The sequence below is a fragment of the Paramisgurnus dabryanus genome, chromosome 15, assembly GCF_030506205.2.
Source record: "Paramisgurnus dabryanus chromosome 15, PD_genome_1.1, whole genome shotgun sequence".
Taxonomy (NCBI): Eukaryota; Metazoa; Chordata; class Actinopteri; order Cypriniformes; family Cobitidae; genus Paramisgurnus; species Paramisgurnus dabryanus.
Window position 1 is genome coordinate 10,716,255 of NC_133351.1, and position 24,915 is coordinate 10,741,169.

General features: G+C 35.8%; 2 protein-coding genes across 2 annotated transcripts; one reads left to right on the forward strand and one right to left on the reverse strand.

The window, feature by feature from the left end:
* Positions 1–1,214: 1,214 nt before the first annotated feature.
* stam2 (signal transducing adaptor molecule (SH3 domain and ITAM motif) 2) lies at positions 1,215–15,804 on the reverse strand. Its single transcript, XM_065251996.2, has 14 exons — positions 15,638–15,804; positions 13,162–13,246; positions 12,037–12,112; positions 10,108–10,203; positions 9,350–9,496; positions 8,129–8,198; positions 7,813–8,005; positions 6,866–6,960; positions 6,702–6,784; positions 6,519–6,606; positions 6,235–6,289; positions 5,988–6,144; positions 2,956–3,101; positions 1,215–2,830 (listed from the first exon to the last, which is right to left on the reverse strand). Exons 1-14 carry the CDS (start codon positions 15,675–15,677, stop codon positions 2,629–2,631), a joined length of 1,533 nt encoding a protein of 510 aa, XP_065108068.1. The 5' UTR covers positions 15,678–15,804; the 3' UTR covers positions 1,215–2,628.
* Positions 15,805–16,245: 441 nt separating this feature from the next.
* On the forward strand, positions 16,246–23,392 carry hacd2 (3-hydroxyacyl-CoA dehydratase 2). The gene is made up of 7 exons (XM_065251997.2): positions 16,246–16,460; positions 18,532–18,649; positions 20,089–20,107; positions 20,646–20,734; positions 21,924–22,045; positions 22,162–22,340; positions 22,489–23,392. Exons 1-7 carry the CDS (start codon positions 16,339–16,341, stop codon positions 22,569–22,571), a joined length of 732 nt encoding a protein of 243 aa, XP_065108069.1. The 5' UTR covers positions 16,246–16,338; the 3' UTR covers positions 22,572–23,392.
* The last annotated feature ends 1,523 nt before the right edge of the window (positions 23,393–24,915 follow it).

Sequence of the window (24,915 nt, forward strand, 5' to 3'; positions counted from 1 at the left end):
ATTGCAGTATGTGCACGAGCTGAAGCGCGCGGTGCAGAACGAGCGGTCACCGCTACTCTCTCCACAGCTGCTGTATGCTGAGTAGGTCTCACAGAAAAGAACCATAGTGTATCCTAGTTAAATATAATACTTTACTAGTAGTGACTGGGTGTATCTACTGCAGGTTAATGGGCTAAAGCATTTAATCCTGTGTGCATGATTAACAATTATTTCTTAATTATTACATAATGAAGAGCTCAGATTCAAAACCCTAAGTGCGTCTTACATGTATTCTTGTCAAAGATTTTTTTAAATCATGTTTTGGGCTTAAGGTTCAGTAAATTCACTTGAACGGCAATGAAAAGATTATTAGTCAGTAATTGAAATGTCTTATTTTCACAAATTCATTGGTATTTAACAAGTTTGACTCTCTTTTGCTGCAAACCCCCATAAAAATTTTAATTCTTTGGACATAGACATAGGCTACACTTAAAATAAAGATAAGTTGTCACTGGGGCAGTACCTTTTTTTGTACCTAAAAAGTGCACCTCAAAGGTACACACTGGTACCACAAAGCTATTATGTAGCCTTCCTAAATGATACAAATTAGGACCTTTTAAAAGGTACTGTCCTAGTGACAACTTTTGTACCTTTTTCTAACAAGTGTATATACAGTAAAATCACTAAAGATGCAACTAGAAACATTGCAAATGATGAAAGTCAGGATGTAAAAAAGAAACCGAATCACACCTAGGGGTTGATTAAGACTACTTATAGGAGCTGTGATGCATGTGGTTGCCACATTCAGGTCCAAGCAGTCACAAGGGACCCACGTTTAAATGTGATCCAGTCATTTCACGTCGTCTTCAATGTATTTTAAGGACTTAGCTGAAAAATTGACGTGGCTTTTAACTGATTCTGCCACCAAACTATTTCTCAATGGCCTGAGGCAGGGATGAAGTGGATTTGATTATCTAATTTTTGTCATATTTTTCACTAAGAAAATTGGAAAACAAAAATGCAACTCAATTATAACAGAAAAAAGTTATATTAAAGCATTTAATGTAAAACATTTAATGTTTCTCAATTCAGTTGACCATTATTTGGCCATTGAAAGTCGTACCATTGAAATAACATCCAGAGAGATCTGTTTGAGACTTTAGTACAAGCACCCATATCTTTCAAAGAGCCATCTCTCTGTCAATGTGATGAGAAAATATTAAAAGCAAAAATCAGCTATTGAAACACATGTCATTTTATTTTTTGAAGACTATAAGAGTTCACCTTGTTACAAAAGGAATTTGAAAAATTAACAGGAAAGATACAAATAAATCTTGATGTTACAAAACATTGAGTCCAAGAGTACAATACAGATTTCCTTCTAAATCTCTTAAAACATATAGTTTTACAAATATACAGCAGCTTCTGAAATAAAGTTTTTTTTAAATTGGTGTCTAGTTTGATTTCATCTTTTGTAAGACCAAGGCATCTGGTGGTAAATAAATGTGTATAAAGTTAAGGTGCAGTACAGACAAAGCCAGGTTTTTAACATCTAATATACATTTTCTTTAATCAAGCAGTTTAAGAAAAAAAAAAAAAGACGAATCATCTATTTTATACTATATAATCCAATTTTAACAAAACTGAAAATGGTTATATTTTGTCCATATCATCAAATGACTATTGATTTGAGGGTGAGGGGTTGTCAGAAAATGTTTTCTCACATACCCATGAAGCAAAGAGCATCAAACTATTTTTAATTTCTGTTTTTCAAATCTGTAAATTTATAATGTATTGTACTGCGATTTTACAAGCCTTAAATTAAGTCGAACGACAAAAAACACCCACAACGCAAACATAAGCGGTACTCCCATATTATAAATATCAATATACAGTGAAACATATGGATTGACCATAAAGGGATTGCATCTGTGACTACTTTCAATTCATGTAAATCCAAAGCACAGTTTGCATTACCAACATCACATGCCAACGACAATGGCTTCAAACTGTTGTTACAATGCTGCAAGTCCTACTGTTCTGGAATCAATAATAGCAGTTTGAACCTTTAACCACCATTTCTGATTGTTTCATTTCTTGTTTCTACAAGTGCGGAGTCTTGGCATGTAAATTCTTTATAGATTTGTTGATCCACCTAATTATAATCTTTTTCATACAATTGTCTTCTATTGGATGGCGCTTTAAAAAAACATATTTTTTCTCTCTAAAAAGGGATGTAATTGAAGTTTTGGGGTATTTCAGTGATCAACAGTGAACTGTAAGCCTACCAAGCATTCTATCTTTAAACAAAGAGTATGCATCTTAAAATTCATATTCATATACATAAAGAATATGCTGGTGATTATCATGAGATGACAAAATTGTTGTTTCAGGTTAGTGTAATGCATTTCAACGACTCTGAACCTGCCCTAAACATCTTCACAGAGTTAAGAAAAAAGGAAAGACAATGAAGTGCTTGCTTCCTTTGGGAGAATCTTTGTCTTGTGAGGATCAAATGTCTAACCTCTGAGTCTGCATACCCCTCTCCATTAATATAGTAGAGAAGAAAACACTCTTCACCCAATTTTACCACTTGCTTGGATTTTGCATTGGATATTGTGACTCTAAACTAGGACCTCTTGCATGGCCTTACAACAGGGGTTGCTGGTAGAAAGCTGCTTGCTGTTGCTGAGGTGCAGGGTGGGCCGGGGCTGACATTGGATAGGAGGTGGGAGGCACACCAGCATTAGCGTTCTGATATCCAGACATGTCCATAGCCACACCCATTTGTGGTGGATAAGGAGCGGGGCCTCCATGAGCTTGGTTCATATATTGTGCATTGATGGGACCACTGTAAGAATGACGGAATGAATAAAAAAAACAGTTATTTATGATTTTTCCGTGGGGTATTGGAAACTTTATATGCATGCACTGAAAGTGGTAATAAAATAAAGAATATTTAAAAAGAGCGATTACCTCATGTAGGGGGGTTGTGCGGCCTGACCAGCAGCTGCCGAATTGACTGACGGAGGGAGAGAACAGAGAGGGCCAGCCTGATCTGAACTCAGACTATAGCCTTGAGGAACACCAGTAGACATGTAGGCTCCAGATGGCTGATAACCCTAAAACAGAGATGGTACGAAATGAAAGTCAGGATGAAGCAAAAAGAGAAACAAGGTACAAATTGTTCCAGCAACTTAACTGATGGTTTTGATTCATAGGGAATTTATGGCCTGATAAAGAGTACACCTAGGACACGCTGGAGGCCGCTTTGGGTGATTTATTTATCTATTCATTAATCCCATTCCAGCATCTATGGGTATATTTATGTGCAAACTGGTTAATCAAGTTAATTTTTACAGAAGTTGGGGAAGGATAATTTGTTGGGCGTGTAAGTCACCAAATCCAACATTTTATTATTTTAATCAACGTCTTGTTACCTAAAAACATAATACCAGCAACTTCTAGTAACTGATAGCGGGGATTGAAAACATTTTTACTAGGGCCGGGACTTTAACGCGTTAATTAAGATTAATTAATTACACAAAAAATAAGACGTTAAACATTTTTTACGCATTTTAATCGCACTTATTTTTGCACCGTGGAACATTTCTCATTGGATGAGTTTCGGCGGACCGATTATACTGGAGCACCAACTAGCGTTCATGACTTCAGACAACAACAAACCACAGTGAACATGAACGAAGAAGCTGATGAGATCGCTTTGGTTGTCCCCGTGGATGGGAAATTCTTTTATAAAAAACGAACGGATGGAAGCGTCGATAAGAGCATGGTTGTGTGTAAGCTATGCAACAAGGAATTCACATATCACCCGCAGCACATCGAGCCTCAAGTATCATCTCAATGCAAAACATATAGCAGCAAGCGTGGACATTAGCCCGACTCGGAGTACAACAACTTGGTTGAACAAAAATAAACAATATTTTGTTGCTTAAGCTTATGTATTCAGTCATTATTCATGGTATACTAAAAACTCCATGTGAAAAAATAACTTCTCAATGTCCTCAGGTCAAATATTTATATGTGATTAAAATGTGATTAATTTCGATTAATTAATTACAAAGCCTCTAATTAATTAGATTAATTTTTTTTAATCGAGTCCCGGCCCTAATTTTTACACTTCGGGGTTAGTTGTAACAGTGTTACAATTAAGCCTCAGGTATACAATGATAATGAAATGAAAACAATGTTAATAATACTCATCAAAATGATAAATGTTAATTAGGGGTGTGCCGGTTTCAGAATTGGTGATTACGGTTATGAGGTGAGTCAAATGTGACGGTTCGTCACATAACCGTCGGAAGGGGCGTTTTGCTCGTTTAAATGCTCGTGGATTGACGCGAAAGTGTCATTTTACCATAAAATCATGAATGTGATGCCAAGTGTGTTTTAAACAGTAATAACTTTGAACAATTTAACAGAAAGCAATGAAATATTAAAAAAAAAACACTGTTGCCAGAAGACTGCGCTGTCACTCTCTGCCCAGCATAAATTAATCCTCTATCTTTCATCTATTTTAATAATCTTCAGAGAAACAGATTTGTGCATTGGGCTTTTATGTCTGTAATTGTGTCTATATCTGTCATTACACGGACCAGAACAGCACGAAAACAATGTGGATAAAAGCGTATAGAAGAGGTTTTGCTCATAAATGCAGGTAAAAGAAAGTAATGTGAACTTGAGATTGTTATTAAACGCAGCCGGTGTAAAAGCACAATGGCCACGCGCAGCAAAAGCTCTCCGCAGACGCGCTGCACAGTGCTCACCCGGCGTTTGAATAAACTAGACACTGATTAGCTACTTGCTCTACGTTTCTTTAAAATTAACAGCAAGACAACTAGCAGTGAATGTGCGTTCAAGAGAGTTAGTAGATTAGCATGGGAGGATTTGAACTTGAAAAGCGGAGTGTACTGACGCCTTTCCGCGGTTAAAACAACATTCCTTCTCATGGTCATTCATGTTTATTTGATGCTATAAATTAACTAGAAGGAAGAGATGATTTGAAAGGTGAGACTTTGTTTAATATGTTAAATCTCAAAAGTAACCGAAAAGTAACCTGGTTTGTCCTGTATGTGAGCACGTTGTCAGTGTCTGCTCCGCTCTGTATTTTTCAATGCTTGAGAACGTGAGGGGGCGTATAACACAGACTGTTAACAGTTGTTTTTTAATTAGTATTTAAAAATTCTTTAGGATACAAAATGTTTTGTAATATAAAAAAATATTTTAATAACACGGTTTTGGCGGTTATAGAGTTCTAATGACGGTGTTCAACTATAACCGTCTGTCTCACGGTTATATAATGACCGTCACACCCCTAATGTTAATACAATATCAGGGAAAATAACTGACACATATGAATTTTTTTTTTGGCAGCCCTTTAAAAAAAAATTTTTTATGTCCATTAATGCATAATACAGGGATGGTTAAATGAAGGATCATGGATGGATGAATGTGTGGATATCTATCTATTATAAGCAGATATATAAACAATATCCACCTTTAGTATATAGACAGAAGTTTGTTAAATTTATTTGTTTTAAAACCAAATTTTCTAGCAGATGTTACAACAAACCCTCTGTTTGTTACAATGAACCCCACCTATGGGGCAAGTTGGAACGTTTGCACTCCTGTCACTTTTAGTGTAATTGTTCGATAATAGAAGGTCCCACAAACAAACTTTAAGTGTTCATTTGTAGTGGAAATGTGTGTGTTGATTATGTAAAAAAAATTATGAATCTAGCATAAATTTTTTTTTTGAATGATAGAGCTTAAAAAGCGTTAGGTTGTGCCCTGCTCTCCCTACTATAAGCGGTGACATCGCTGCCTGCGAGAAACTTGAGAAATCTCCAAATCCTGTGTAAACGCAAGTAACAGATTTTTGAGTTATCTGCTTATTCTGTGCATGTAAACACACTCAGAGAGAACATGCAAACTCGAATCGAGCGGATGAAAGTGTCTGTCAAATGCATACATACAAATATGCCTACCTGCATAGCAAGTGGAGCAGGGGCTCCTGGGTAAGTGCCTTGTACAGACTGCATTTTGGAGTAAGTGGTGTAAAGCGGAGCCTCATTCATTAACTGGTTATACAGCTCCAGAGCTTCCAGCACCTTCACGTTTAGCTCGGACCATTCTGAGTGCTTCCTGCAGGAACGACAGATAAATTTTCTTCCTCAAATGCAAAGAATGAAAACGCAGTCAATCTTGAAGTTTAACACCTGGATTTCAACAAACCTGTCAATTTCTTCAAGTCTCTCATCTATCATTGGGTTCATATTTTCACAAGCACCTGGAAGGAGAGGATGGGGAATAAATAATAACTAGCAGAAGATTAAACGCTTGGATTTTGGCCAAGCAGAACTGTCAGTAGATTCAATGACCTTGGTGCAATATCATATGGGTTGAGCGGTATATATCGAGATACAGCAAAAAAATAAAAATCAAATCAAATCAAACAAACAAACACAAATAAATAAATACATAATTACTGTAATATATTAATGTTTATAACATGTTACCTTCTAATGTGAGCAGCTCTTGGCTATCAGGTGTGGCATCTGCAGGGTCTGTGTTCTGGAGCAGGTAGAGAGTTTTGTCCATCTTCTCCTGCAGAGATAAAAACAACAAGCAACATAAGAAACAAAGCGAAGGACATGCAGACTTTTTTCCCTATTTTGTGCCAAAGATCATCCAGCACTTGCCTCATCTATAAACACAGGCTCAGGTTCAGCTTGGACTTCGATTGTGGGTTCTTCAGGAACTACGGTCTTCTCAAGATACATCACTATGGGAGAGAGAATTCAAGTGCAATTCAAGTAAAAAAAAATCATTAATCTTGTACAAGACATGCTGAACTGTGTATTACCAGGCTCTGGTTCAGCATTCAGGTTGGTTGTGACGAAGTTTGATGGGAAAAGCCCTGTGCCTCGATGGTTTTCTCCTTTCCACCAGTTTGGATCACTGTTCAATAACAGCATCATATTAAAATAAGTCGATCTGTCTTAAATTGGCATTATGTTATAGTAATGCTTTTAGAGAACACATATTATGCCCATTTTTACAAAATGTAACAGGTTTCACGTGTGCCTAGAATGTTTCTGTAAAGTTACACCAAAAAAGCACTGTTTTCATGCGTGTACCTTTAAATGCAAATGAGCTTCAGCTCCTCACTCCCTTACCAAAAAACAGGGACCGCCTTCTGTTAAAAATAGATCTGATTCAAGCCTAAGACAAAATTATCTTTAGCTGCATTAGCGCAGCAATGTACTAAAAAGCATATTTAGAAAAGCTTTTGGGTAAAATTAACCAGTCAGTTGCGGTGGGCGGGGATTTGATTTTGTGATGTCACATTAACAAGGGAATCAAAACAGCATGTCTATTGAGACAGAAGTAGAGGGTGTTTTTTTTCATTGGAGGGTAGTCGTGTTCACACACTGCCAGCACACATTTATGTCCAAACACCTTGTAAAAGTGGATTTTGCATAACATGTGCCCTTTAAGTTATATATCAAAATTTTTTGGTCATCACCAAGCCTGCTCTCTAGGTATCTAGATATCAGCATAGTCATGACAAAATCTATAATGCTAAAAGTGATGCATAAACAATGTTTCTGTGGCCCAGTAGGTAGAGCATTCAGTTAGCAATGCAAAAAGGTCATGGGTTCGATACCAGGGAACACACATATTCATAATACATATATAGCTGAAATGCACAGTAAGTCACGTTTGATAAAAGTGTCTGCTAAATATGCAAATGAAACGCTTAATTTTCACAGATTTCCTTGAACAATTTGATTAGATAAGGTGGTTTACCTGTCATCTAGGACCAGCACAAGCTCCCCAGCCTTAAAAGTGAGCTCATTGTCCTCAGCCGCCTCGAAATCGTAGAGGGCGCGTACCTTATGTGTCTCCTTCATGCTGTTGGTGTTGTAGGGTGGATCAGAGATCACTGTGAGGGGTCGAGTCTCTACGTGCTGTTTCTGCTCCTGTAAGGACAGCTCAATGGCTGCACAGAGCAGGACATACTCTTACTCTTATTATCCACATAGAAAGGACTACAGTTTGATTAAGTTGACAGCGATGAACGATGTCATTAATCTGGTCTATTAGTGTGAAGGATCTTCCTTACCTTTGGCCAGATCATCATCATCGGCCGGTTTGTTGTTGGCAGGGTTGCTGTTGGGCTTTGTGCTGGAGCTCTGCAAACAACACAAGTGAATGATATTAGAAATTGATCACCGGACAAAACATCTAATTTTGTTTATCCATCTAACTCATTTTATAATTTACATGAAGCCACCTTAACCGTTTTATCATTTACTAACTTGTTGTTCCAAACCTGTATAACTTTCCTTCATTCAAGTAACACAAAGTGAGATGTTAGCGATTGGACAAATTCAGTTCCAATTCATTTTCTTTGTATGAATATGAATTCATACAAGTTTGGAGAGACATAAAAAATACCTTTATTTGTGCAACTGCCATACGAAAACAGATTTACAGTGCCATCTGTAGGTCTACAAAAGTAGACGATACAGGAAAAACAGCAGTAAAACATTCACAAGAAGATACAGATTAGATTTGGTCAACCTTTGGTTCACTTCCCTGAATCCATAGACATACAACATTTTATATAGACCTTCAAGTGACAAAGTCTTCTGTCTTTATACCGCTAGTTAATAATGCACTTATTATCTGCTATAGATAATTCGAACCCTGCAGTCAAACATAAGGGCCTTGCGAAATCGAGGAGGAGGAACAATTGACATCATGTGGCCATGATGAAGTTGGTACGGCAAATATGTAACAGGAAATTCCAATCTAGGATCTTGTCTCGAATACACACACATTCTTACGCCATCCAAACACACGCTGCTCATTTATACGCCTTTAACCTACATAACTAAAGTGCCAGCAGATGGCATGTGAGAAAGTGAAGTCATTTTTAATCACATGATTTTGAACTCATCCGTCACACGGTGGTGGTTTTAGATCTTGCTAACAGGGAATAAACAAATGTGTGATACTTTTAATGTCCTAGGAACAAATTTAATACGGATGTAATGTGCCTAATACAAAAAGACGCAAATTTAACGTTTAATGACCACGCCCTGAACTTTCCTGTTCCAATATCATGTGACAGAGAGAGAAAACAAAACAGCAAACTGGCACTGATACATCTGTCACATTTTGGTGCCCTACCATTACAGAACAAATAATGACAAAATAATGCAAAATGTGAAAAGCCAGTATGAGATTAAACCCAGTCAATGACAGAATCATTTTTCTAGGCCAAATAAAAGGACAGGTGCAATCACAGCACATTTTCATGTGGTGGTATTAAGAATACCTGGTTGCTGGAGCTGGGAAAGGTCACTCCCTCTTCTTTTAACGTTTTGATGGTGGCACCGATGAGACTCAGTTGTGGGTCTTTTTGGAAGTCGTCCGCCCATTCAACCATCAGAGCCTTCAGTTTCTCACTAACCTTTGCGTGAGCCTGAGGAGAAGAGGGTGATAGATGTCATTGTGTTTTGTGTCTTGGAAAGGGAATTTCACATAATGTATGCAATTATTTATTTATAGCTATTTTATATACTGTTCTTTGCAAAAGCCGCCATGCCACTGTTAGATTTGTTGTTTTTGCAATGGTATAGTGATCATATATAATTATATCTCAGTCTCTTTATTAGAATACAACAAGGAAATAGAGGAAATTTTTATGCAGTATTAAAAATAGTACAAAAGTGTCAAGTATTTATGGTAAACTTCCCTACCACTTGACCAATAGGAGGCAACTGCAGGATCTCTTAAACCTAAATGAAATGAAATCCTAATTTCTAATTCTAATCAAATGACTCCTCAAAAAAGCTCAAGATGTGTTTAGTGCCAAGATAGATCACACTAAAAACTGACTTATGCATAAAAACAACATTTAGTTCTAAAAAAATTTTGTTTAAAATTTTGTGTACATTTTTCCTGTACTTTCTGTTTGTATCTTAATAAAAAGAGTTTACAAATAAAAAGGATAGACATTAAAACTTTGCTAAAACAACAAAACTGTGGTGGTGGCGGCCTAAGATATTAATGATGTGGGATGAAGACCTATACCTTGTTTAGCACAGTCCGGACTTCACTGGCAAACTCTCGTGAACAGATTTCTAAATGAAAAATTCTTCCACTGTTTGAAACGCAGGCACCAAGCAACTGTATGAGGGAAAATACAGCAATATTTTAGAAGTTTTTAAACAAATGTGACCCTGTCTGTGAAATCCAGGCTAAAGTCATATAATGGTAATAAAAGGATGGTTTTAATACTCCCAAAAATGAAAATTATGTTATCATTTTCTCATGTTGTTCTAAAACACAAAAGAAGATATTTTGATAAATGATGGTAAGCACACAGCTGATTGCAACCATTGACTTCCATACTAGGAAAAAAAATACAATGAAATTCAATGGGTACCGTCAACTGTGTGATTACCATTATTTTTCACAATATCTTGTTCATCATTTATCACAATACTTCCATAATATTTGTTTCCTACTATGGAAGTCAATGGTTACAATCAGCTGTGTGCTTACCATTATTTATGAAAATATCTTATTTTGTGTTCATCAGAAAAAAATTAATTCTTACAGATTTAGAACAACATGTGGGTGAGTAAATGATGACAGAAATTTTATTTTTGGGTGAATTATCCCTTTAAGAGATTAAGATCATCAAAGTTGATTTCATTTTTAGTGTTACTCATTTAAAATTAAAGATATAAAGTCTATATTTTCACAAAATATTCTGTATATGTTGGATTTTATGTAGAAAACACTACATCACAAATACAATGACTTAAGCTGTGTTTTCACACACTGGGTCACAAATCTCTTTTTATTCACTTTTTATTTATGAAAACTGGATAAGGATTTATGTAAATCACTTTGATTTAATCATACTGAACCATTCAGACATATGTGTGTTTCATTTGCATTTCAGGCATTGAATTATATATTTTCCTGGCTTTAAATGACTGTAATCAATTTCTATACACAAATTTTTACATGAGATAAAGATGTGACTTTTAACTGAAATTCCAGCAACCTGATGAACAGCTTGTCCTAAATCATTCCTCTTTGTAATGTGTTACTGTAAAGATAAATCACATGAGAAAGAATGAAAGATGTCTAAAAAATGGACCCCTGAGACATTTTTGCAGTCTGAGATGTGTTTGTGAGTCAGAGTGGTGGCCTGTGGAGATGCCCGTCACTTCCAGATGCTGCAGTGCTCTGGAGGAGAGTTTTTAAAGCTTAGCAGCTCTTACATAAAGACTTACAAGAGCCATAAAACCCACCAGAGCACTAAAAGACTAAAGGTCCTCTCAAACAACACACACAGGGTAGAAAAGTAGTCACTGTGGACCAGAGTTGGCTGAATACAACAATCTTTATTGCTTTAGCCAGGACTATATTAATTGTGCATTGATGTGATTCTTTTTTTTGTAAATCCTTTCTTTCTAAACCAGTTTAAAATGAAGAGGCTGTCAATCATATTTACTCTTAATCTTGTGATTTTTCTAAAGGGATTGCACATAATTTATATAAACAGTATGTTATTTTACTGAAATGTGGCTACAACATGATATGGACAATGTAAGAGTAAAGTCAATGTCTTAACAAAGCTGCTGCAAAGAGTGAATACACAGAAGTGTCAGTCACAGAGCTCCATAAAACTGCTCGTATCGTCTACTTGCTCTTATATGCGAGCAGGATTATGATCAATACCCATTTACGTTCAGTTCATGGCTTTTAAATACAAGATGTATAAAGCTCATGAGAAAAATGCAAGGATTTCAAGAGGTGTTTTTTTAGTTGAACTATTAAAAAAAAAAAGAGACAATCAATTGTAAATAGGGCTGAGTAAAGATAAAATTCTTAATCAAATTACTTACATGACATGTTAATGTAATTATTTTTATCGCACATAACTATTGGCACTTTTTGCATCTCTGTGTTACTAAAATAAAGTATTGAGAGTTAAGGGCTTACCGTTAACGCTTGCATGGCAACATGAGGGACTTTGTGGTTGACCCTCTTCATGATTGACCGGAGACATTCTTTTGCACTATAACAAAAAAAAATAAGTAGTGCAATCAGAAATATGATGCTTGTTAGAGATAATCTAATCCAGGGTGCCCAAACTTGCCCTGCGTTCCAGTTCGTTTTTTAAGACCTTCCCTCGCTAACTTCCCTCAGTCTCGTTCACTCGGATGTACGTCATTGCTTACATTGTACGAGTGCCCACTACTGCTGAAACACTTGAAGTAGGTTCAAATGGATCGCCCAAAGCCCTTGATCACATGGAAAGTGGAGACCGCCCCCTCCATGTGCAAAGCGCGTGTTGCTGAAGTGACGTCACAATCGTGATGCATTGTGGGATATGGAGCTGCCTGAAGTGTACATATGAAATCGGTCAAAATCGAGGGAGCGAGGGTCTGTCCATACAAACTTCCCTCGTCCACTTGACAAAGTGGAACACACTTCAAAATGGCGACAGGGAGGGATTCCCCCGAGGGGAAGTGTTTAGGGAAGTTCGCAAGTGCGTGTCTAAAACTGGAGTGGAACGCACCCCTGGTCCTGGAGGGTTGATGTCCTGCAGAGTTTAGCGCCTCCCACCCTAATCAAACACACCTGAAGTAGCTAATTAATGTCTTGGTAAGCATTCTAGACACTTCCAGGCACCCCAGGACTGAGTTTGGGCACCCCTGATCTAATCTGACAATATCCTAAGACTAAAGCATATAAAATATGTATACATTGTCAGATAAAATGGTCAAAATATGTATCCCAGTTATCACTGGGGCTGTACCCTTTCAAAAAGTACATCTTTGGATCTAAAGAAAGATTTAATATTAGTACCTCGGAGATACATGATGGTACATGTTGGGATCTTCTTTTTTAAGAGGGTACTGCCCTAGTGACAGCTGGGGTACATTATTTTGACCATTTTTTCTAACAGTGTAGTTGCTTTAGATAAAACCTATATCATTAAATGTGAATAGAAAGTTAAATGTAGTTATTCAATTCATATTCTGATATTTGAACAGTAAACAGAATTCGGATGATTTACTCATTCTTTTGGTGGGGCCAAAAAAGTGATACATTTCAGCTCACCCATTTGGAGTTGTTCCGACCCGGTCACAGATATCCATAATGAGACCCCAGTCATCTGTCGTGTTAGTTTCACTGGTTGCTTTCTCTGAAATTCAAATGAGTAGTCACATGAGACCTCAATACATTATAATGTTATCATATCGAGTAGCCAAAAGTTCCCAGGAGCTTTGCTTCCTATGTTCCAGATCGGTCTAGTCAAAAGGCCTTTCCTTCTAGAAAGTAGAAGTAACACTTAGGGTTGTATTTGTTAAAATTAATTAATCCATTAGCTAACATGAACTAACAACAAACAAAACTTCTACAGCATTTATTAATCTTAGTTTCTAGTTACACACACATTCATGTATATATTTAAGAAATATTTGCATTTAAATACTGTATATAAATTTCTTTAATTTATATTATATATAAATATAAAAAAAATTTCTTAAATATATACATGATTGGGTGTGTTTTTATATATAAATAATAATTATACACAGTACACACACATATGTTATGTAAACACAAACTTTTATTTTGGATGTGATTAATCGCGATTAATCTTTTGACAGCCCTAGTTTTCATTAATTTGAGCATTTTCTAATAAAAAAATTTAAAAGTTGTAACTGTTAGCATTATTTAATGCACCATGAACCAACATGAATAGTTGAACTAATAATAAAATGAAGAAAAACTATTGGGATGCTCCGATCAGGATTTTTCCAGCCGATACAACCAAGCTAATATGTAAGCTCTTTGATGACTGTTAACCTTTTATCTAGACAAAGTAATATCAAATATGTTGTCTTTGTTATATTATTTAATTAGGTACATTATTGTTTTATAAGAGAATCAAATAACACAACAAACATTCATTCTACAAAGAGCAAATTAATATGCCTTTAAAAAGGCTTTGCTGTACATACAATGTAATATACACTGATTCTTATAAAGTAAACAGTTCTTCAGTTATGAGCAGAGAGTGACTTTCTCTTTAATGTTATTGTCAAATAAATTAGGTTACTGTAGCTATAAGACGTGAGCGAGATCTTTGCTCTGTACTCGTGCTGAATGACAGGCTGTGTGCATGCGTCGGGTGTATGCGGATTGTGGACAAGAGGTCCTGGTAAGTAAAATGAAAGTTTAAACTGTCAAAACTTTAAAATGCATGCAAATAACAAACTTTCAACATCAAGATGCAATGTCCATGATAGATCTATATGTTGTTGTATAGGCTGTTTGATAGTGGGATGTAAAGATGTATCCTGCTGCATGTTAGGACTGCAGCACACCTTCACAGAAAATACACATATCTCTGTAAAGGCATAGAGAGAAATCAAAATTTGCAGGTTACACACAAGCAACAGGTTGTAAAAATGCTTGCACTGCGGAAAAATGGTCTCAAATTGTGCCCGCATTCAGAAAGCCTATGAGGAAAAAAGGAAATAGAAAGCTCGCTTTATGAGATTGGCTAATTTAGCGTGTACCGATCAAGTCATTCAATGTGATGATGATCAACCGTCCGATACAGTCTATGACTGATCGATCGGAGCATCCCTTGGTCATTGTTAGTTCATATCAGCTAATGCATATTGTTAACAAATACAACCTTATTGTAAAGTGTTACCAATTATACATCTAAGAAGTAACAGGACAAAGTTTTGATGAAGTATTTAGACGTAAACAAGATGTTTTTTTCTGTTACTCATAAGCAGCTTCTTTTGCCTGTTCTTCTGCGTATTATATACAACTTGTCACAACAAGCACAAGAATAATCCCTCCCATTCAATAAGTACAGGTGTCTTCCTTCAGGAACATAACAGGCCTAACTGGCCAAACATATAAATTTTGACGGCAACAAGGGGAAAAACTGTGACATATAAAATAAAGCTTACATTAAAATTAATATAACCAGTCATAAAATACAGGTGATGTAAATGCCTCTGCTGTCAAAGATGAGATTATATGCACTTGGTTGGCATTGGACAAAGTTGTCAAAATCTCATTACATTATACACTAACGTTATAGTTATAAAAAACATAATTACTGATAATATACAGAAATTAGTATTACCAATAATATAATTTATTATGTTGCATTCACACACCTCTTGCGCAATGGATTTCTATTACTTTCCCAAAAACTAATAGCTAAATATGGATAGTTTTAAAATATTAAATATAACTACAAAATTAAAAATAAATAAATAGCCAAACAACTCGAAACTTATTGCTTCTGAAATGTATTAATATAAACAGAGCTAAGTAAACAAACAAGGCAAACACAGTATTTAAATATCACCAAATACTGTCATCTTGACTGGATTTGGGCTATTTACCATCCTTACCCTCAGGTACAACAAAACTTGTACATAAAGGAAATAACGTTAACTATTGCGAGAAGGAAACCCCCCAAGATCTTGTGAATATGACACAGAGATCGGCCCTGTCAGGATCATAACACTTCGATATAAAACAAGACTGTCAAACTTACCCACATCCTGGTCGAATGCGTTTTGGCCAAATAAAGGCATTTTGTTACGTCTTCTTATCTACTAATATCGAAATGAAAGCTTGCTGTCTACGAAGATCGATGAAATATATTTCTCACATCCATTAAATTACGTCCACTTCCACCAGTTGCTCTTCCGTAAACTGAGTAAGCCGACAAGATGCCTGCATGAAAACAGATAACCTTTATAACACTAACAAATTACTTTCTTAACTTAAGCTAGGGCCAGAATTATACAATAAAATTTAGGTATGGAAATAGGTTTATTTTTAACACCTATTTATTTGTCTCTATTTACAATCAGGCATAAACGTTGGGTCCTTTCAAAGTCCGAGCATGAGAAAATGTCGCGAGCTGCCATCTAGAGGACAGAAAAGATGTTTCTGAAATATTTTAAACCCAATGCCCATCAAAAACTTAAAGTACAGATATTATTGGTGTTGTAATCATAATTTAATGCTTAGGATTTTAAATCATCAGATATTTCAGACATATTGCGCGCGGTGTTGTAAATATTCATGAATAAAGCGAGCCTGATATTTAACAAAAACAAATCAATTAGGTTCGGTGGTCGACAGGGGGCGCCACATACATAAGCACCTCCTATACATGTCAGCAAGGCCGTACGCCTTTATTCGCCCGGACCGTTTGGATGATCCAGTCTCTCTAATGAAAGCGAAGTCATGTCGGCACCTGCCATGGGGACCAGCAAACCAGCGCACGATTCGAGTAACAAGAAGAAAAAGGGACCCGGAGCTTTGGCCGTCGCTTACCTGGTCATTTACAACGTGGTTATGACAGCAGGGTATGATTAATATCAAATGCGCTTCCGTGCTTTCTCCTTCAGCGTGTGACAGTTGAATAGTAGGATTTCAGACAGAGTTCTTGGTGCTTGACAAAAACCCTGTTACTCTATGTCCTGATTGAGTTTATAGCTGAAGGGTTTTAAAATTGGTCGTAACGTTTTTCTGTTTTCTGCATGTCAGTACAATGCAATATAGCTAAAGCCTATTAACCCCTATTAAACGCGTGTAATCTGTCAGTAGAGCATGGTGGGCGTTTGTTACTGTAATATATGCATGCATTGTTCTGATTTAAACAATCGCTTTTGTTGTTGTATTATATGTAGTGACGTATTTGTTTAGTTTAATAAGATATGCAGAGTTATGTCTGCGTTAATAAATTAAACTGCACCTTGCGGGAGCTTCATAACTTTATATTCGCGAACGAATCTTCTGGTTCTTCCTTTAGTGAGTCGGTCGAACCGGTTCCTAAACCAAGAAAAAAATCTGTTTAACTAAATTACAGACAAATGACATTGTTTAATTAAAATACATTATGCCATTATGCTCTTGAGAGCCAGACAGCAGGCTAAACGCTTCTTTGAAACGAACATTTCAGACGAAACGATTGGTTAAAATCAACCCTATTACTTTTCCTATTGGTCTGTTGCAAAAAATGTAAGCAGTAGTAAACCAACCGGATGTGTTACATTTTCGCAATGCCTGCATGTTGGACTTTTTCCACAGTTGGGACTAGTTTTATGATGCAATTGGGTGCTTTAACAGGGACCTACATTTGTTCTCTAAACTTAGTACAGTAACACAATTTATGAAATCCAGGTACAATACAGGCCTGAGTGTTTTATTATTTTGTCATTCTCTCTCTCTATCTCTATCTCTCTCTATCTCTTAACTTAGTTTAGTTTAGTTAAAGTGATCGTTCACCCAAAAAAATGAAAATTCTGTCATCATTTATTCACTCTCATGTTGTTACAAACCCCTATAAATGTCTTTATTCTAATGAACACGAAGGAAGATTGAAGAATGTTTATGAACCGTTAGTGGACCCCATTCACTTCCATAGTATTCTTTTTTCCTACTATGGAAGTGAATAGGGTCCACGGACGGTTTGTTTACAAACATTTCTCAAAATATCTTCTTTTGTGTTCATCAGAACAAAGAAATTTAAAAAGTTTGGTTACAACATGATAGTGAGTAAATGATGACAGAATTTTCATTTTTGGGTGAACTATCTCTTTAATAATACCTAAAGAAATAGTTTATCCAAAAATGAAACATCTATCATTTACTCGTCATCATGCTACATATTTGACTTTCTTAAGGTAAATACAGACAGAATTATTTTAACGTCACGCTTATTTAAAAAAAGTCAAACCCTATTGAATGTGTGGATGAGGCCATTGTTTATAAAACAATGAAAGTTTGAAATATGCATAATTTTCATACACAATCCCCTTTGTTTTGCTTCTAAAGATATTTATTAACCCACTGGATCTTATGGTTTACATTTATGATAAACATATGTGCTTGCCTGGAGCTATAAATATGTTAACAAACCTACATTAGGAGAGCCGGAATATTAATTAAAATATCTTGTTGGTGTTCAGCTGAAGAAATAAGGTTGATAATACACCTGGCATTGCATAGAGGATACAAATTATGATTTTTAATTTTTAGGTAAACTATTCCTTTAAGCCGGTTAAGTTTTTAGTTAGAATTTTTTTCTTTCTGTTAGTATTGCTGTACATCATACTGCCGGTTTTATTTTTTTACCAGACATTAAAAAATAAAACCAAATTCGAAGCTGAAACTACTTGCATATTTTAAAGTCTTGTATATACAGCTCTTTTTAAGAAACTTTAAAAGTTCCACATGCACCACTGAACTATGGGTATAGCAGTAATACACTATGCTCTTTATTTAAATTAGACTGTTGTATGCCAATACTGCCCTTTCAACACGGTGCAGTAAGAGATTTGCATGCATTTCTTTGTTTGTGTGCTAAATGTTTCTTCCTCAAAGCAGGGAATGATGGCAATACAGAGTTACTCTATAGACCTTTTTTTCATCTAGATGGCTGGTCATTGCTGTTGGACTTGTTCGAGCATATCTTGCCAGAGGCAGCTATCATGGGCTCTATTATTCTATAGAGAAGCCCCTTAAATTCTTTCAGACTGGTGCACTTCTTGAGGTAAGCGATACTGGGGTTATCAAAATGTGTATGCATTTAAGGAATTATGATTTTTTTTAATGCATTTGAATGTTTTTTTTTGCAAAATAAATAGAAAATGCTTTTTTGCGCTGCTTTTTTAATGTAGACAAACACTTGGGAGGTTTTCATTTTTGGAGCTATAATGAGGGTATTACCAGATATGCATTTACAAATAATTCAGATATAAATTCTGATTAATGTGTTCGCTGTTGACAGAACAAACCCCTACAAAAATAACCCATGTTTTTTTATAGTAAAAGTGCAGTAACCATGCTTTTAAACTGTGGTTAAAGTATGGTTACTCTGTAGCAAGATCATGGTTAAAGGAGAACACTACAGTTTTTCAATATTTTACTATGTTTTACCTCAACTTAGATGAATTAATACATACCTATCTTTATTCAATGCATGCACTTAATCGTGAATGTGTTAGCATTTAGCCTAGCCCCATTCATTCCTTAGGATCCAAACAGGGATGAATTTAGAAGCCACCAAACACTTCCATGTTTTCCCTATTTAAAGACTGTTACATGAGTAATTACACGAGTAAGTATGGTGGCACAAAATAAAACGTGACAACTTTTTTTAAGCGGATAAAAAAATGAGAACTATATTGTATGGTGGAAGAGAACTTAGTTTGTAGCACTTCGACCTCTGGCGCAGTAATATTTTGACGGAAATTTGAGCAAGAGGAGGAGTCGTCAGGAGTGATGTTACTGCGCGCCGAGGTCGCACGGTAACATCAAACTAAATGCTCTTCCGCCATACAATATAGTTTTCATTTTTTTATCTGTTTAAAAAATCTCCACGTTTTTTGTTTGTGCCACCATACTTACTTGTGTATCTACTCATTTAACAGTCTTTAAATAAGGAAAACATGGAAGTGTTTGGTGGCTTCTAAATACATCCCTGTTTGGATCCTAAGGAATGAATGGGGCTAGGCTAAATGCTAACATATCATTGATGTGCTGTACAAAGATTAAGTGCATGCATTGAAAAAAGATAGGTATGTATTAATTTGTCTAAGTTGAGGTAAGAACATAGTCAAATATGGAAAAACAGTGGTGCTTTCCTTTAATCACTGGTAACCGTGATTCAAGTATGCTTTTTTGGTTCTTAATGTAGTAAAACCTTGGTAAATTTTTGTAAAGGATGCTTGACTGGGTTGGCAGCAGTAACTAAGGAGGTTTACAAACACATTCCGGTGTATCGCATACCCCGTTTGTGTCATTATGTCACTTTCACAGTGAGCCAACAGAGATCCCTTAGCAATGTTACTTTACCGTGCTTGTGAGCATTTTTGAAATATATCATTCTCTGTTTCTGCCGAGTGTTTGTATTTGATCATTTCTGTTAAAAACATCATTGCCTAAGGCTCACTGTACCCTTTAACATTTGTTTTTTTTCTCTCATGACAGATATTGCATTGTGCAGTGGGTAAGTAACAGTTAATAACAGTCTCTGACTATAAATATACACTCAGTGAAGTATATAGATCAGACTGTCTATACAATTGAAGCCTTATTAACTCAGCAGTGCATTCAGCAGTGAGGCTTCTGGTTTCTTTGCCAGCCTAACAGTGATAATGTGATAAAGCAGATGTCTCGCTGCACCCGTGGAACATACAGTTCACAGTCCACACCTCATTATCTGGGACTTAATGCTTAATGTGACCTTTCCCAGAGCAAACAACCAGTCCACATGCAGCTGTCTCTGTATCATATCTGTGTCTTAAATTGTTATTATAACATTATTCATTTACGTCTGTCTTTTATGTCTGTGTGTGTTCTTTATCATAATGTGTAGTATAACATCATTTGTGTTTTGTTTTGTCTCTTACTTACTTTTGGTTCATAAATACTAATGCAGATGAGGCTGTATGCACTGTATAATCTGCATGATTACTCTTACTAGACCTTCATTGCAAGAAGCACTGGATTAATCTCTTCGCTTTTATGTTTTAAATGTTATGAAGGGATTGTTCCCTCTTCTGTGGTCCTGACTGGTTTCCAGGTGATGTCACGGGTATTCCTTACCTGGGCAGTCACACACAGTGTTAGAGAAGTAAGTTAATGTTTAACTTGCCTGTGATACTAGATGAAGAGACCTATTATTTATATATTATGATAGTAAGAGATTCAATAATCAGGGTTTCCAATTACATGTAATTGTGATTTAGCAGTCTCTTGGTGGCTCATTCTATATTACAGCAGCTGTTTGAATATGAAGAGGTCAGATCCAAAAGCATCTTAAAGCCACCTCCATCAAAAATAAGATAATGATATTTACCGAAAGCTTTCTGCATATATTATGCATTCATCAAATAATTTCCCTCCAAATCTGCTTAATCCCAGCCTCAAGTCTTTTAGAAATACCGGTTTGCTGGCACAATTCGTTAAATGGCTAATTTTTCAGCAAAGTCCTCTAAGTGCACAAAAGAACCACATGAATAATGGTGCGTGTAGGTCGGTTTTCAGTTGTTAAGCTGCAAGTGTTATTTGCCTAGTTAAGGGAGGTTTAGAGAAAAATGTGGATATTGACCGAATGTTTTTATCTGTAGTCAGAAAGGAGAGTGAAGAGTGAATGGAGACTTTTTTTAGAAATTGAGAGTTTTTCATTAACATTAAATTGAAATCACTGAACCTAAACATAAGAGTTTGATTAAAAATGCTCATTTATAAGAAAATATGTCAGACAAACTTACAGGGTTTTGCATCTAAGCTCTTCATATTTAGACCAGGAGCAAAATAGTAGCTTACAAGTTTTTTTTTATTTTTTTTTTTGAAAAATAATGTAATTTATTTTATTCATCTGTAATGTTTCTTTGCTGGAAACTAAGAATCAAGATTTGATTGTCTATCCCAGAGAAAGACGCCTATGCCGAAATTGTATACAGTAGGTCTGTAAGTTATGTATTCCTGAGAGAAACCAGCTTGAAGCAAAAACTGGAGAATAATACTAATATGCAGTGTTCATTTATGCCTGTTAATGTTGTTGAAATAACCACTTTTCAAGCCTGTGTGTGCCGAGAAAATGTGGGAGTCATTGGCTGAATTGTTTAATGTTTTTTGATGTGCCTCCATATCTGATGTTATTAGTAGTCCATTTTTGTGTGATGAGTGGCTTCATTGAATTGCAATGAGAGCGTAGCGGACATAACTGCATGTTTCTCGACTAAATATACCTCAGTGAGACCGGCATGCTGCCTAGATCTGTCTGCATTCTTTATAATTTACAGTTTCTCTCATCTTAGGTCCAAAGTGAAGACAGTGTCCTTCTCTTTGTGGTGGCCTGGACCATCACCGAGATCATCCGGTACTCCTTCTACACATTCAGCCTGCTTAACCATCTGCCTTACCTCATTAAATGGGCTAGGTAAGGTTTAATAATCGTTGCATTTATAAGTTATTTTGAAGTCATCTTTGAGCATAATAGCACTTGTGATCCTGGAGATGACCTGAAAGTGCTTACGATCTTGCAAACCTTCACAGGTACACATTTTTCTTTGTGCTGTACCCCATGGGAGTGGCGGGGGAACTTCTGACGATCTACGCTGCGCTACCATACGTGCAGAAAACAGGGCTTTACTCCATCACCTTGCCTAATAAATACAACTTCTCCTTTGACTACCACACCTTCCTCATCCTCGTCATGCTCTCCTACATCCCATGTGAGTTCCTAATCAATTTCTAGAAGATGTATTTTGTCAAAATGTTTTGACTATTGATATGTTTCATGCATTCCTCTTTTTGATCCTATATGTAGCTGCAAAACACTCTCGACTGAAAAACAGCTTTGTTTTTGTTTGTGTGTTTCAGTATTCCCTCAGCTATATTTCCACATGATTCGCCAGAGGAAGAAAGTTCTGGGTCACGTGGACGAGTACAGCAAAGTGGAATAACTAACCCCGCCATGCTACCTCATAGCAGACTGATGGAACCAATGGAAAAAGAGGATAACTTTTAAAAGCCACACTTCACAGATTTAAAAAAAAAAGAGAAAAGAAGGAAAACCCTTCTTGTTCATATACAGAACAGACATTAAGATGATTGCTAACATTAATACTTTGATATAAAATGATTTCCGTTTGTGATTTTAGGGATCTTGTAACGGCTTCAAATGCTTTTCCTCACTTTAGATGGGAATTGCATTATCAAACTAATGCATAAGTTACTGTGTGAGGATTTTGTTTTGTTTTTTGTTCTACTGTAGGTTTACTGACCAAATTTAGTAGCAGATTTTGACTTGCCATTCAAGAAATACGACTAGAATGGGTGTTTTCAAAGAGAAGGGATATCCCATAATTCTGAGTACTACTGTGTTCTGTACAGTAATGACTTAAATATCTGCATCTCACATAGCCCATTTCTGTTGCTTTATGTATCAGTATGTGGATAATGTTTTGCATAAAACACTTTTGATGACTCATTGCATTTTTGCGCCTATTGAAACACTAAAATGTCCAAATTATTACTGTAAGTATTTTTGTTTCTTTGTTTCGTGCCGTGTTTTTTGATAAGGATCAATGTCCATTTCCTCAAACCATTGTTTGTTGGTTGTTTTGTTCAGTATTGGATAAATATTGTCTGTTTGCTCAGAAAAGAATTGTACCACTAAAAGAAACTGGATGAGTTGCTGAGACCTTACAGTCAATGCTATTAATGTATTACATGGGCATTTTTGTCATAGAAGAAGATTACAGTTGACACATTCAGAGCTTTACTGTTGTTGATGTGGAAGTGTTTGGCCGGGTGATGATGGCTATGAGACCGCACGCTGCGTTAAAGAGAGAGCATAGGCCTCGACTCTGGGACCAATTGGATTGAAATGCCTCTAGTCATGCTGTTCCAATGAGTCAAATTTAATAATGTGTAGAAAAGGCTCACAGTCAAGACCAACCTAACACTTTATTGCCTGTCTGCCTAATTGTTAACAGCATAAGAGCAAGCCAACTTCAACCTACCGGTGAAAACTTGCAAGCTAATGTCTCTCTTATTTAAATATGAGCTACGCTAAGACTGAGTGTCTTGCGTGGTAAGTCTGTTCTCCTTATCAATCCTTGTGAAGAAAAGATTAGCATGGGATGAATAGGTGCTTGTGCAAAGCTGGAGTACAACTTTGAATAACAATGCATGTGGTGTGGCAATAGATTGATTAATTGAAGCATGACCCTTAAATAAAAATGGCATCAAACAATGTCTAGCTTTTGATATTAAAGTTTTGCATGGGACCAGCAAACTTTGTATGGATAGTAAAACTGATATATATTTACAATAAACCATAACATGGGAAGCAAAACCAGTTGCATCCAATTTGTCAAGGTGTATGTGCATATATAAGCTAAACATAAAATATTGTCTTTTTATTTTTCTAAGCACATTTTGTGTCACTAAGTTTACTATTAAACACCTATTAATATCAACGCACTGTTGGTAACTATGTGCACCTATCCTTCACATGATGGCAGTAGTGCTCTATTTTTGACTCTAGCATAATTAGGGTTATTATTATTGAAGGACAATATTTTTTATATGCTTGACATTATCTGTCCCTATATTATTTTATATGCATATATTAATTTATGTATTTAATTTATTTATAAATTATAGACTTTTTTGCACCTACTTTAGAATTTGTATGCATCTTTGTCACTACTGTTTTGGCATATTTTTGCCTGAAGTATTTATTTTTGTGACTGCCCTTTCATTTTCTATTTTAAAAGATAGAAAAGTGGAATAAAATCCATATAAAATCTGTTTCCTGTACTGTGATCCAATATGCACAGTTAGAGCTTCCATTTACATGAGTATGATTGAATCTAATTATGCAATCTTATTTTATGATCTTATAATAGCAAGTTATTACTTGAGTTCATCATTGAAGGGGATCAAACCAGTACATTTCCTTAAGGTTTACATCTCATCTGGTGAAAGGATGGTAGTCATGAGACCCATGAAAAACCCAAAAGGCATGACTCGACTCCAAACAATAAGATCTTTTGTAAGACTCCCAAGAAATGGCTCCACCCATGTATCAGTATCCTACAAATTTAAAACAGAAAAATAACAACACACTATTTAAATACACTTATAATATAAAAAGTCAGTAGCAACACTTTACAATAAGGTCTGATTCTATAACATTAATGAATGCATTAGCTAACATGATCAATGAACAATATATTTACAAGCACGTATTCATTTTTGTTAATATAAATACATCTGTTTATTGTTCATTTATTATGT

Excerpts from the sequence above, each read along its gene's own strand:
- hacd2 (XM_065251997.2), top strand. The coding sequence starts at position 16,339 with ATGTCGGCACCTGCCATGGGGACCAGCAAACCAGCGCACGATTCGAGT. Across the intron at positions 16,461-18,531 it reads AACGTGGTTATGACAGCAGG|ATGGCTGGTCATTGCTGTTG; the intron begins GTATGATTAATA and ends TTTTTCATCTAG. Across the intron at positions 22,046-22,161 it reads TACCTCATTAAATGGGCTAG|GTACACATTTTTCTTTGTGC; the intron begins GTAAGGTTTAAT and ends AAACCTTCACAG.
- stam2 (XM_065251996.2), bottom strand. The coding sequence starts at position 15,677 with ATGCCTTTATTTGGCCAAAACGCATTCGACCAGGATGTGG. Across the intron at positions 12,113-13,161 it reads GTCGGAACAACTCCAAATGG|TGCAAAAGAATGTCTCCGGT; the intron begins GTGAGCTGAAAT and ends TTTTTGTTATAG. Across the intron at positions 9,497-10,107 it reads TCCGGACTGTGCTAAACAAG|GCTCACGCAAAGGTTAGTGA; the intron begins GTATAGGTCTTC and ends TCTTCTCCTCAG.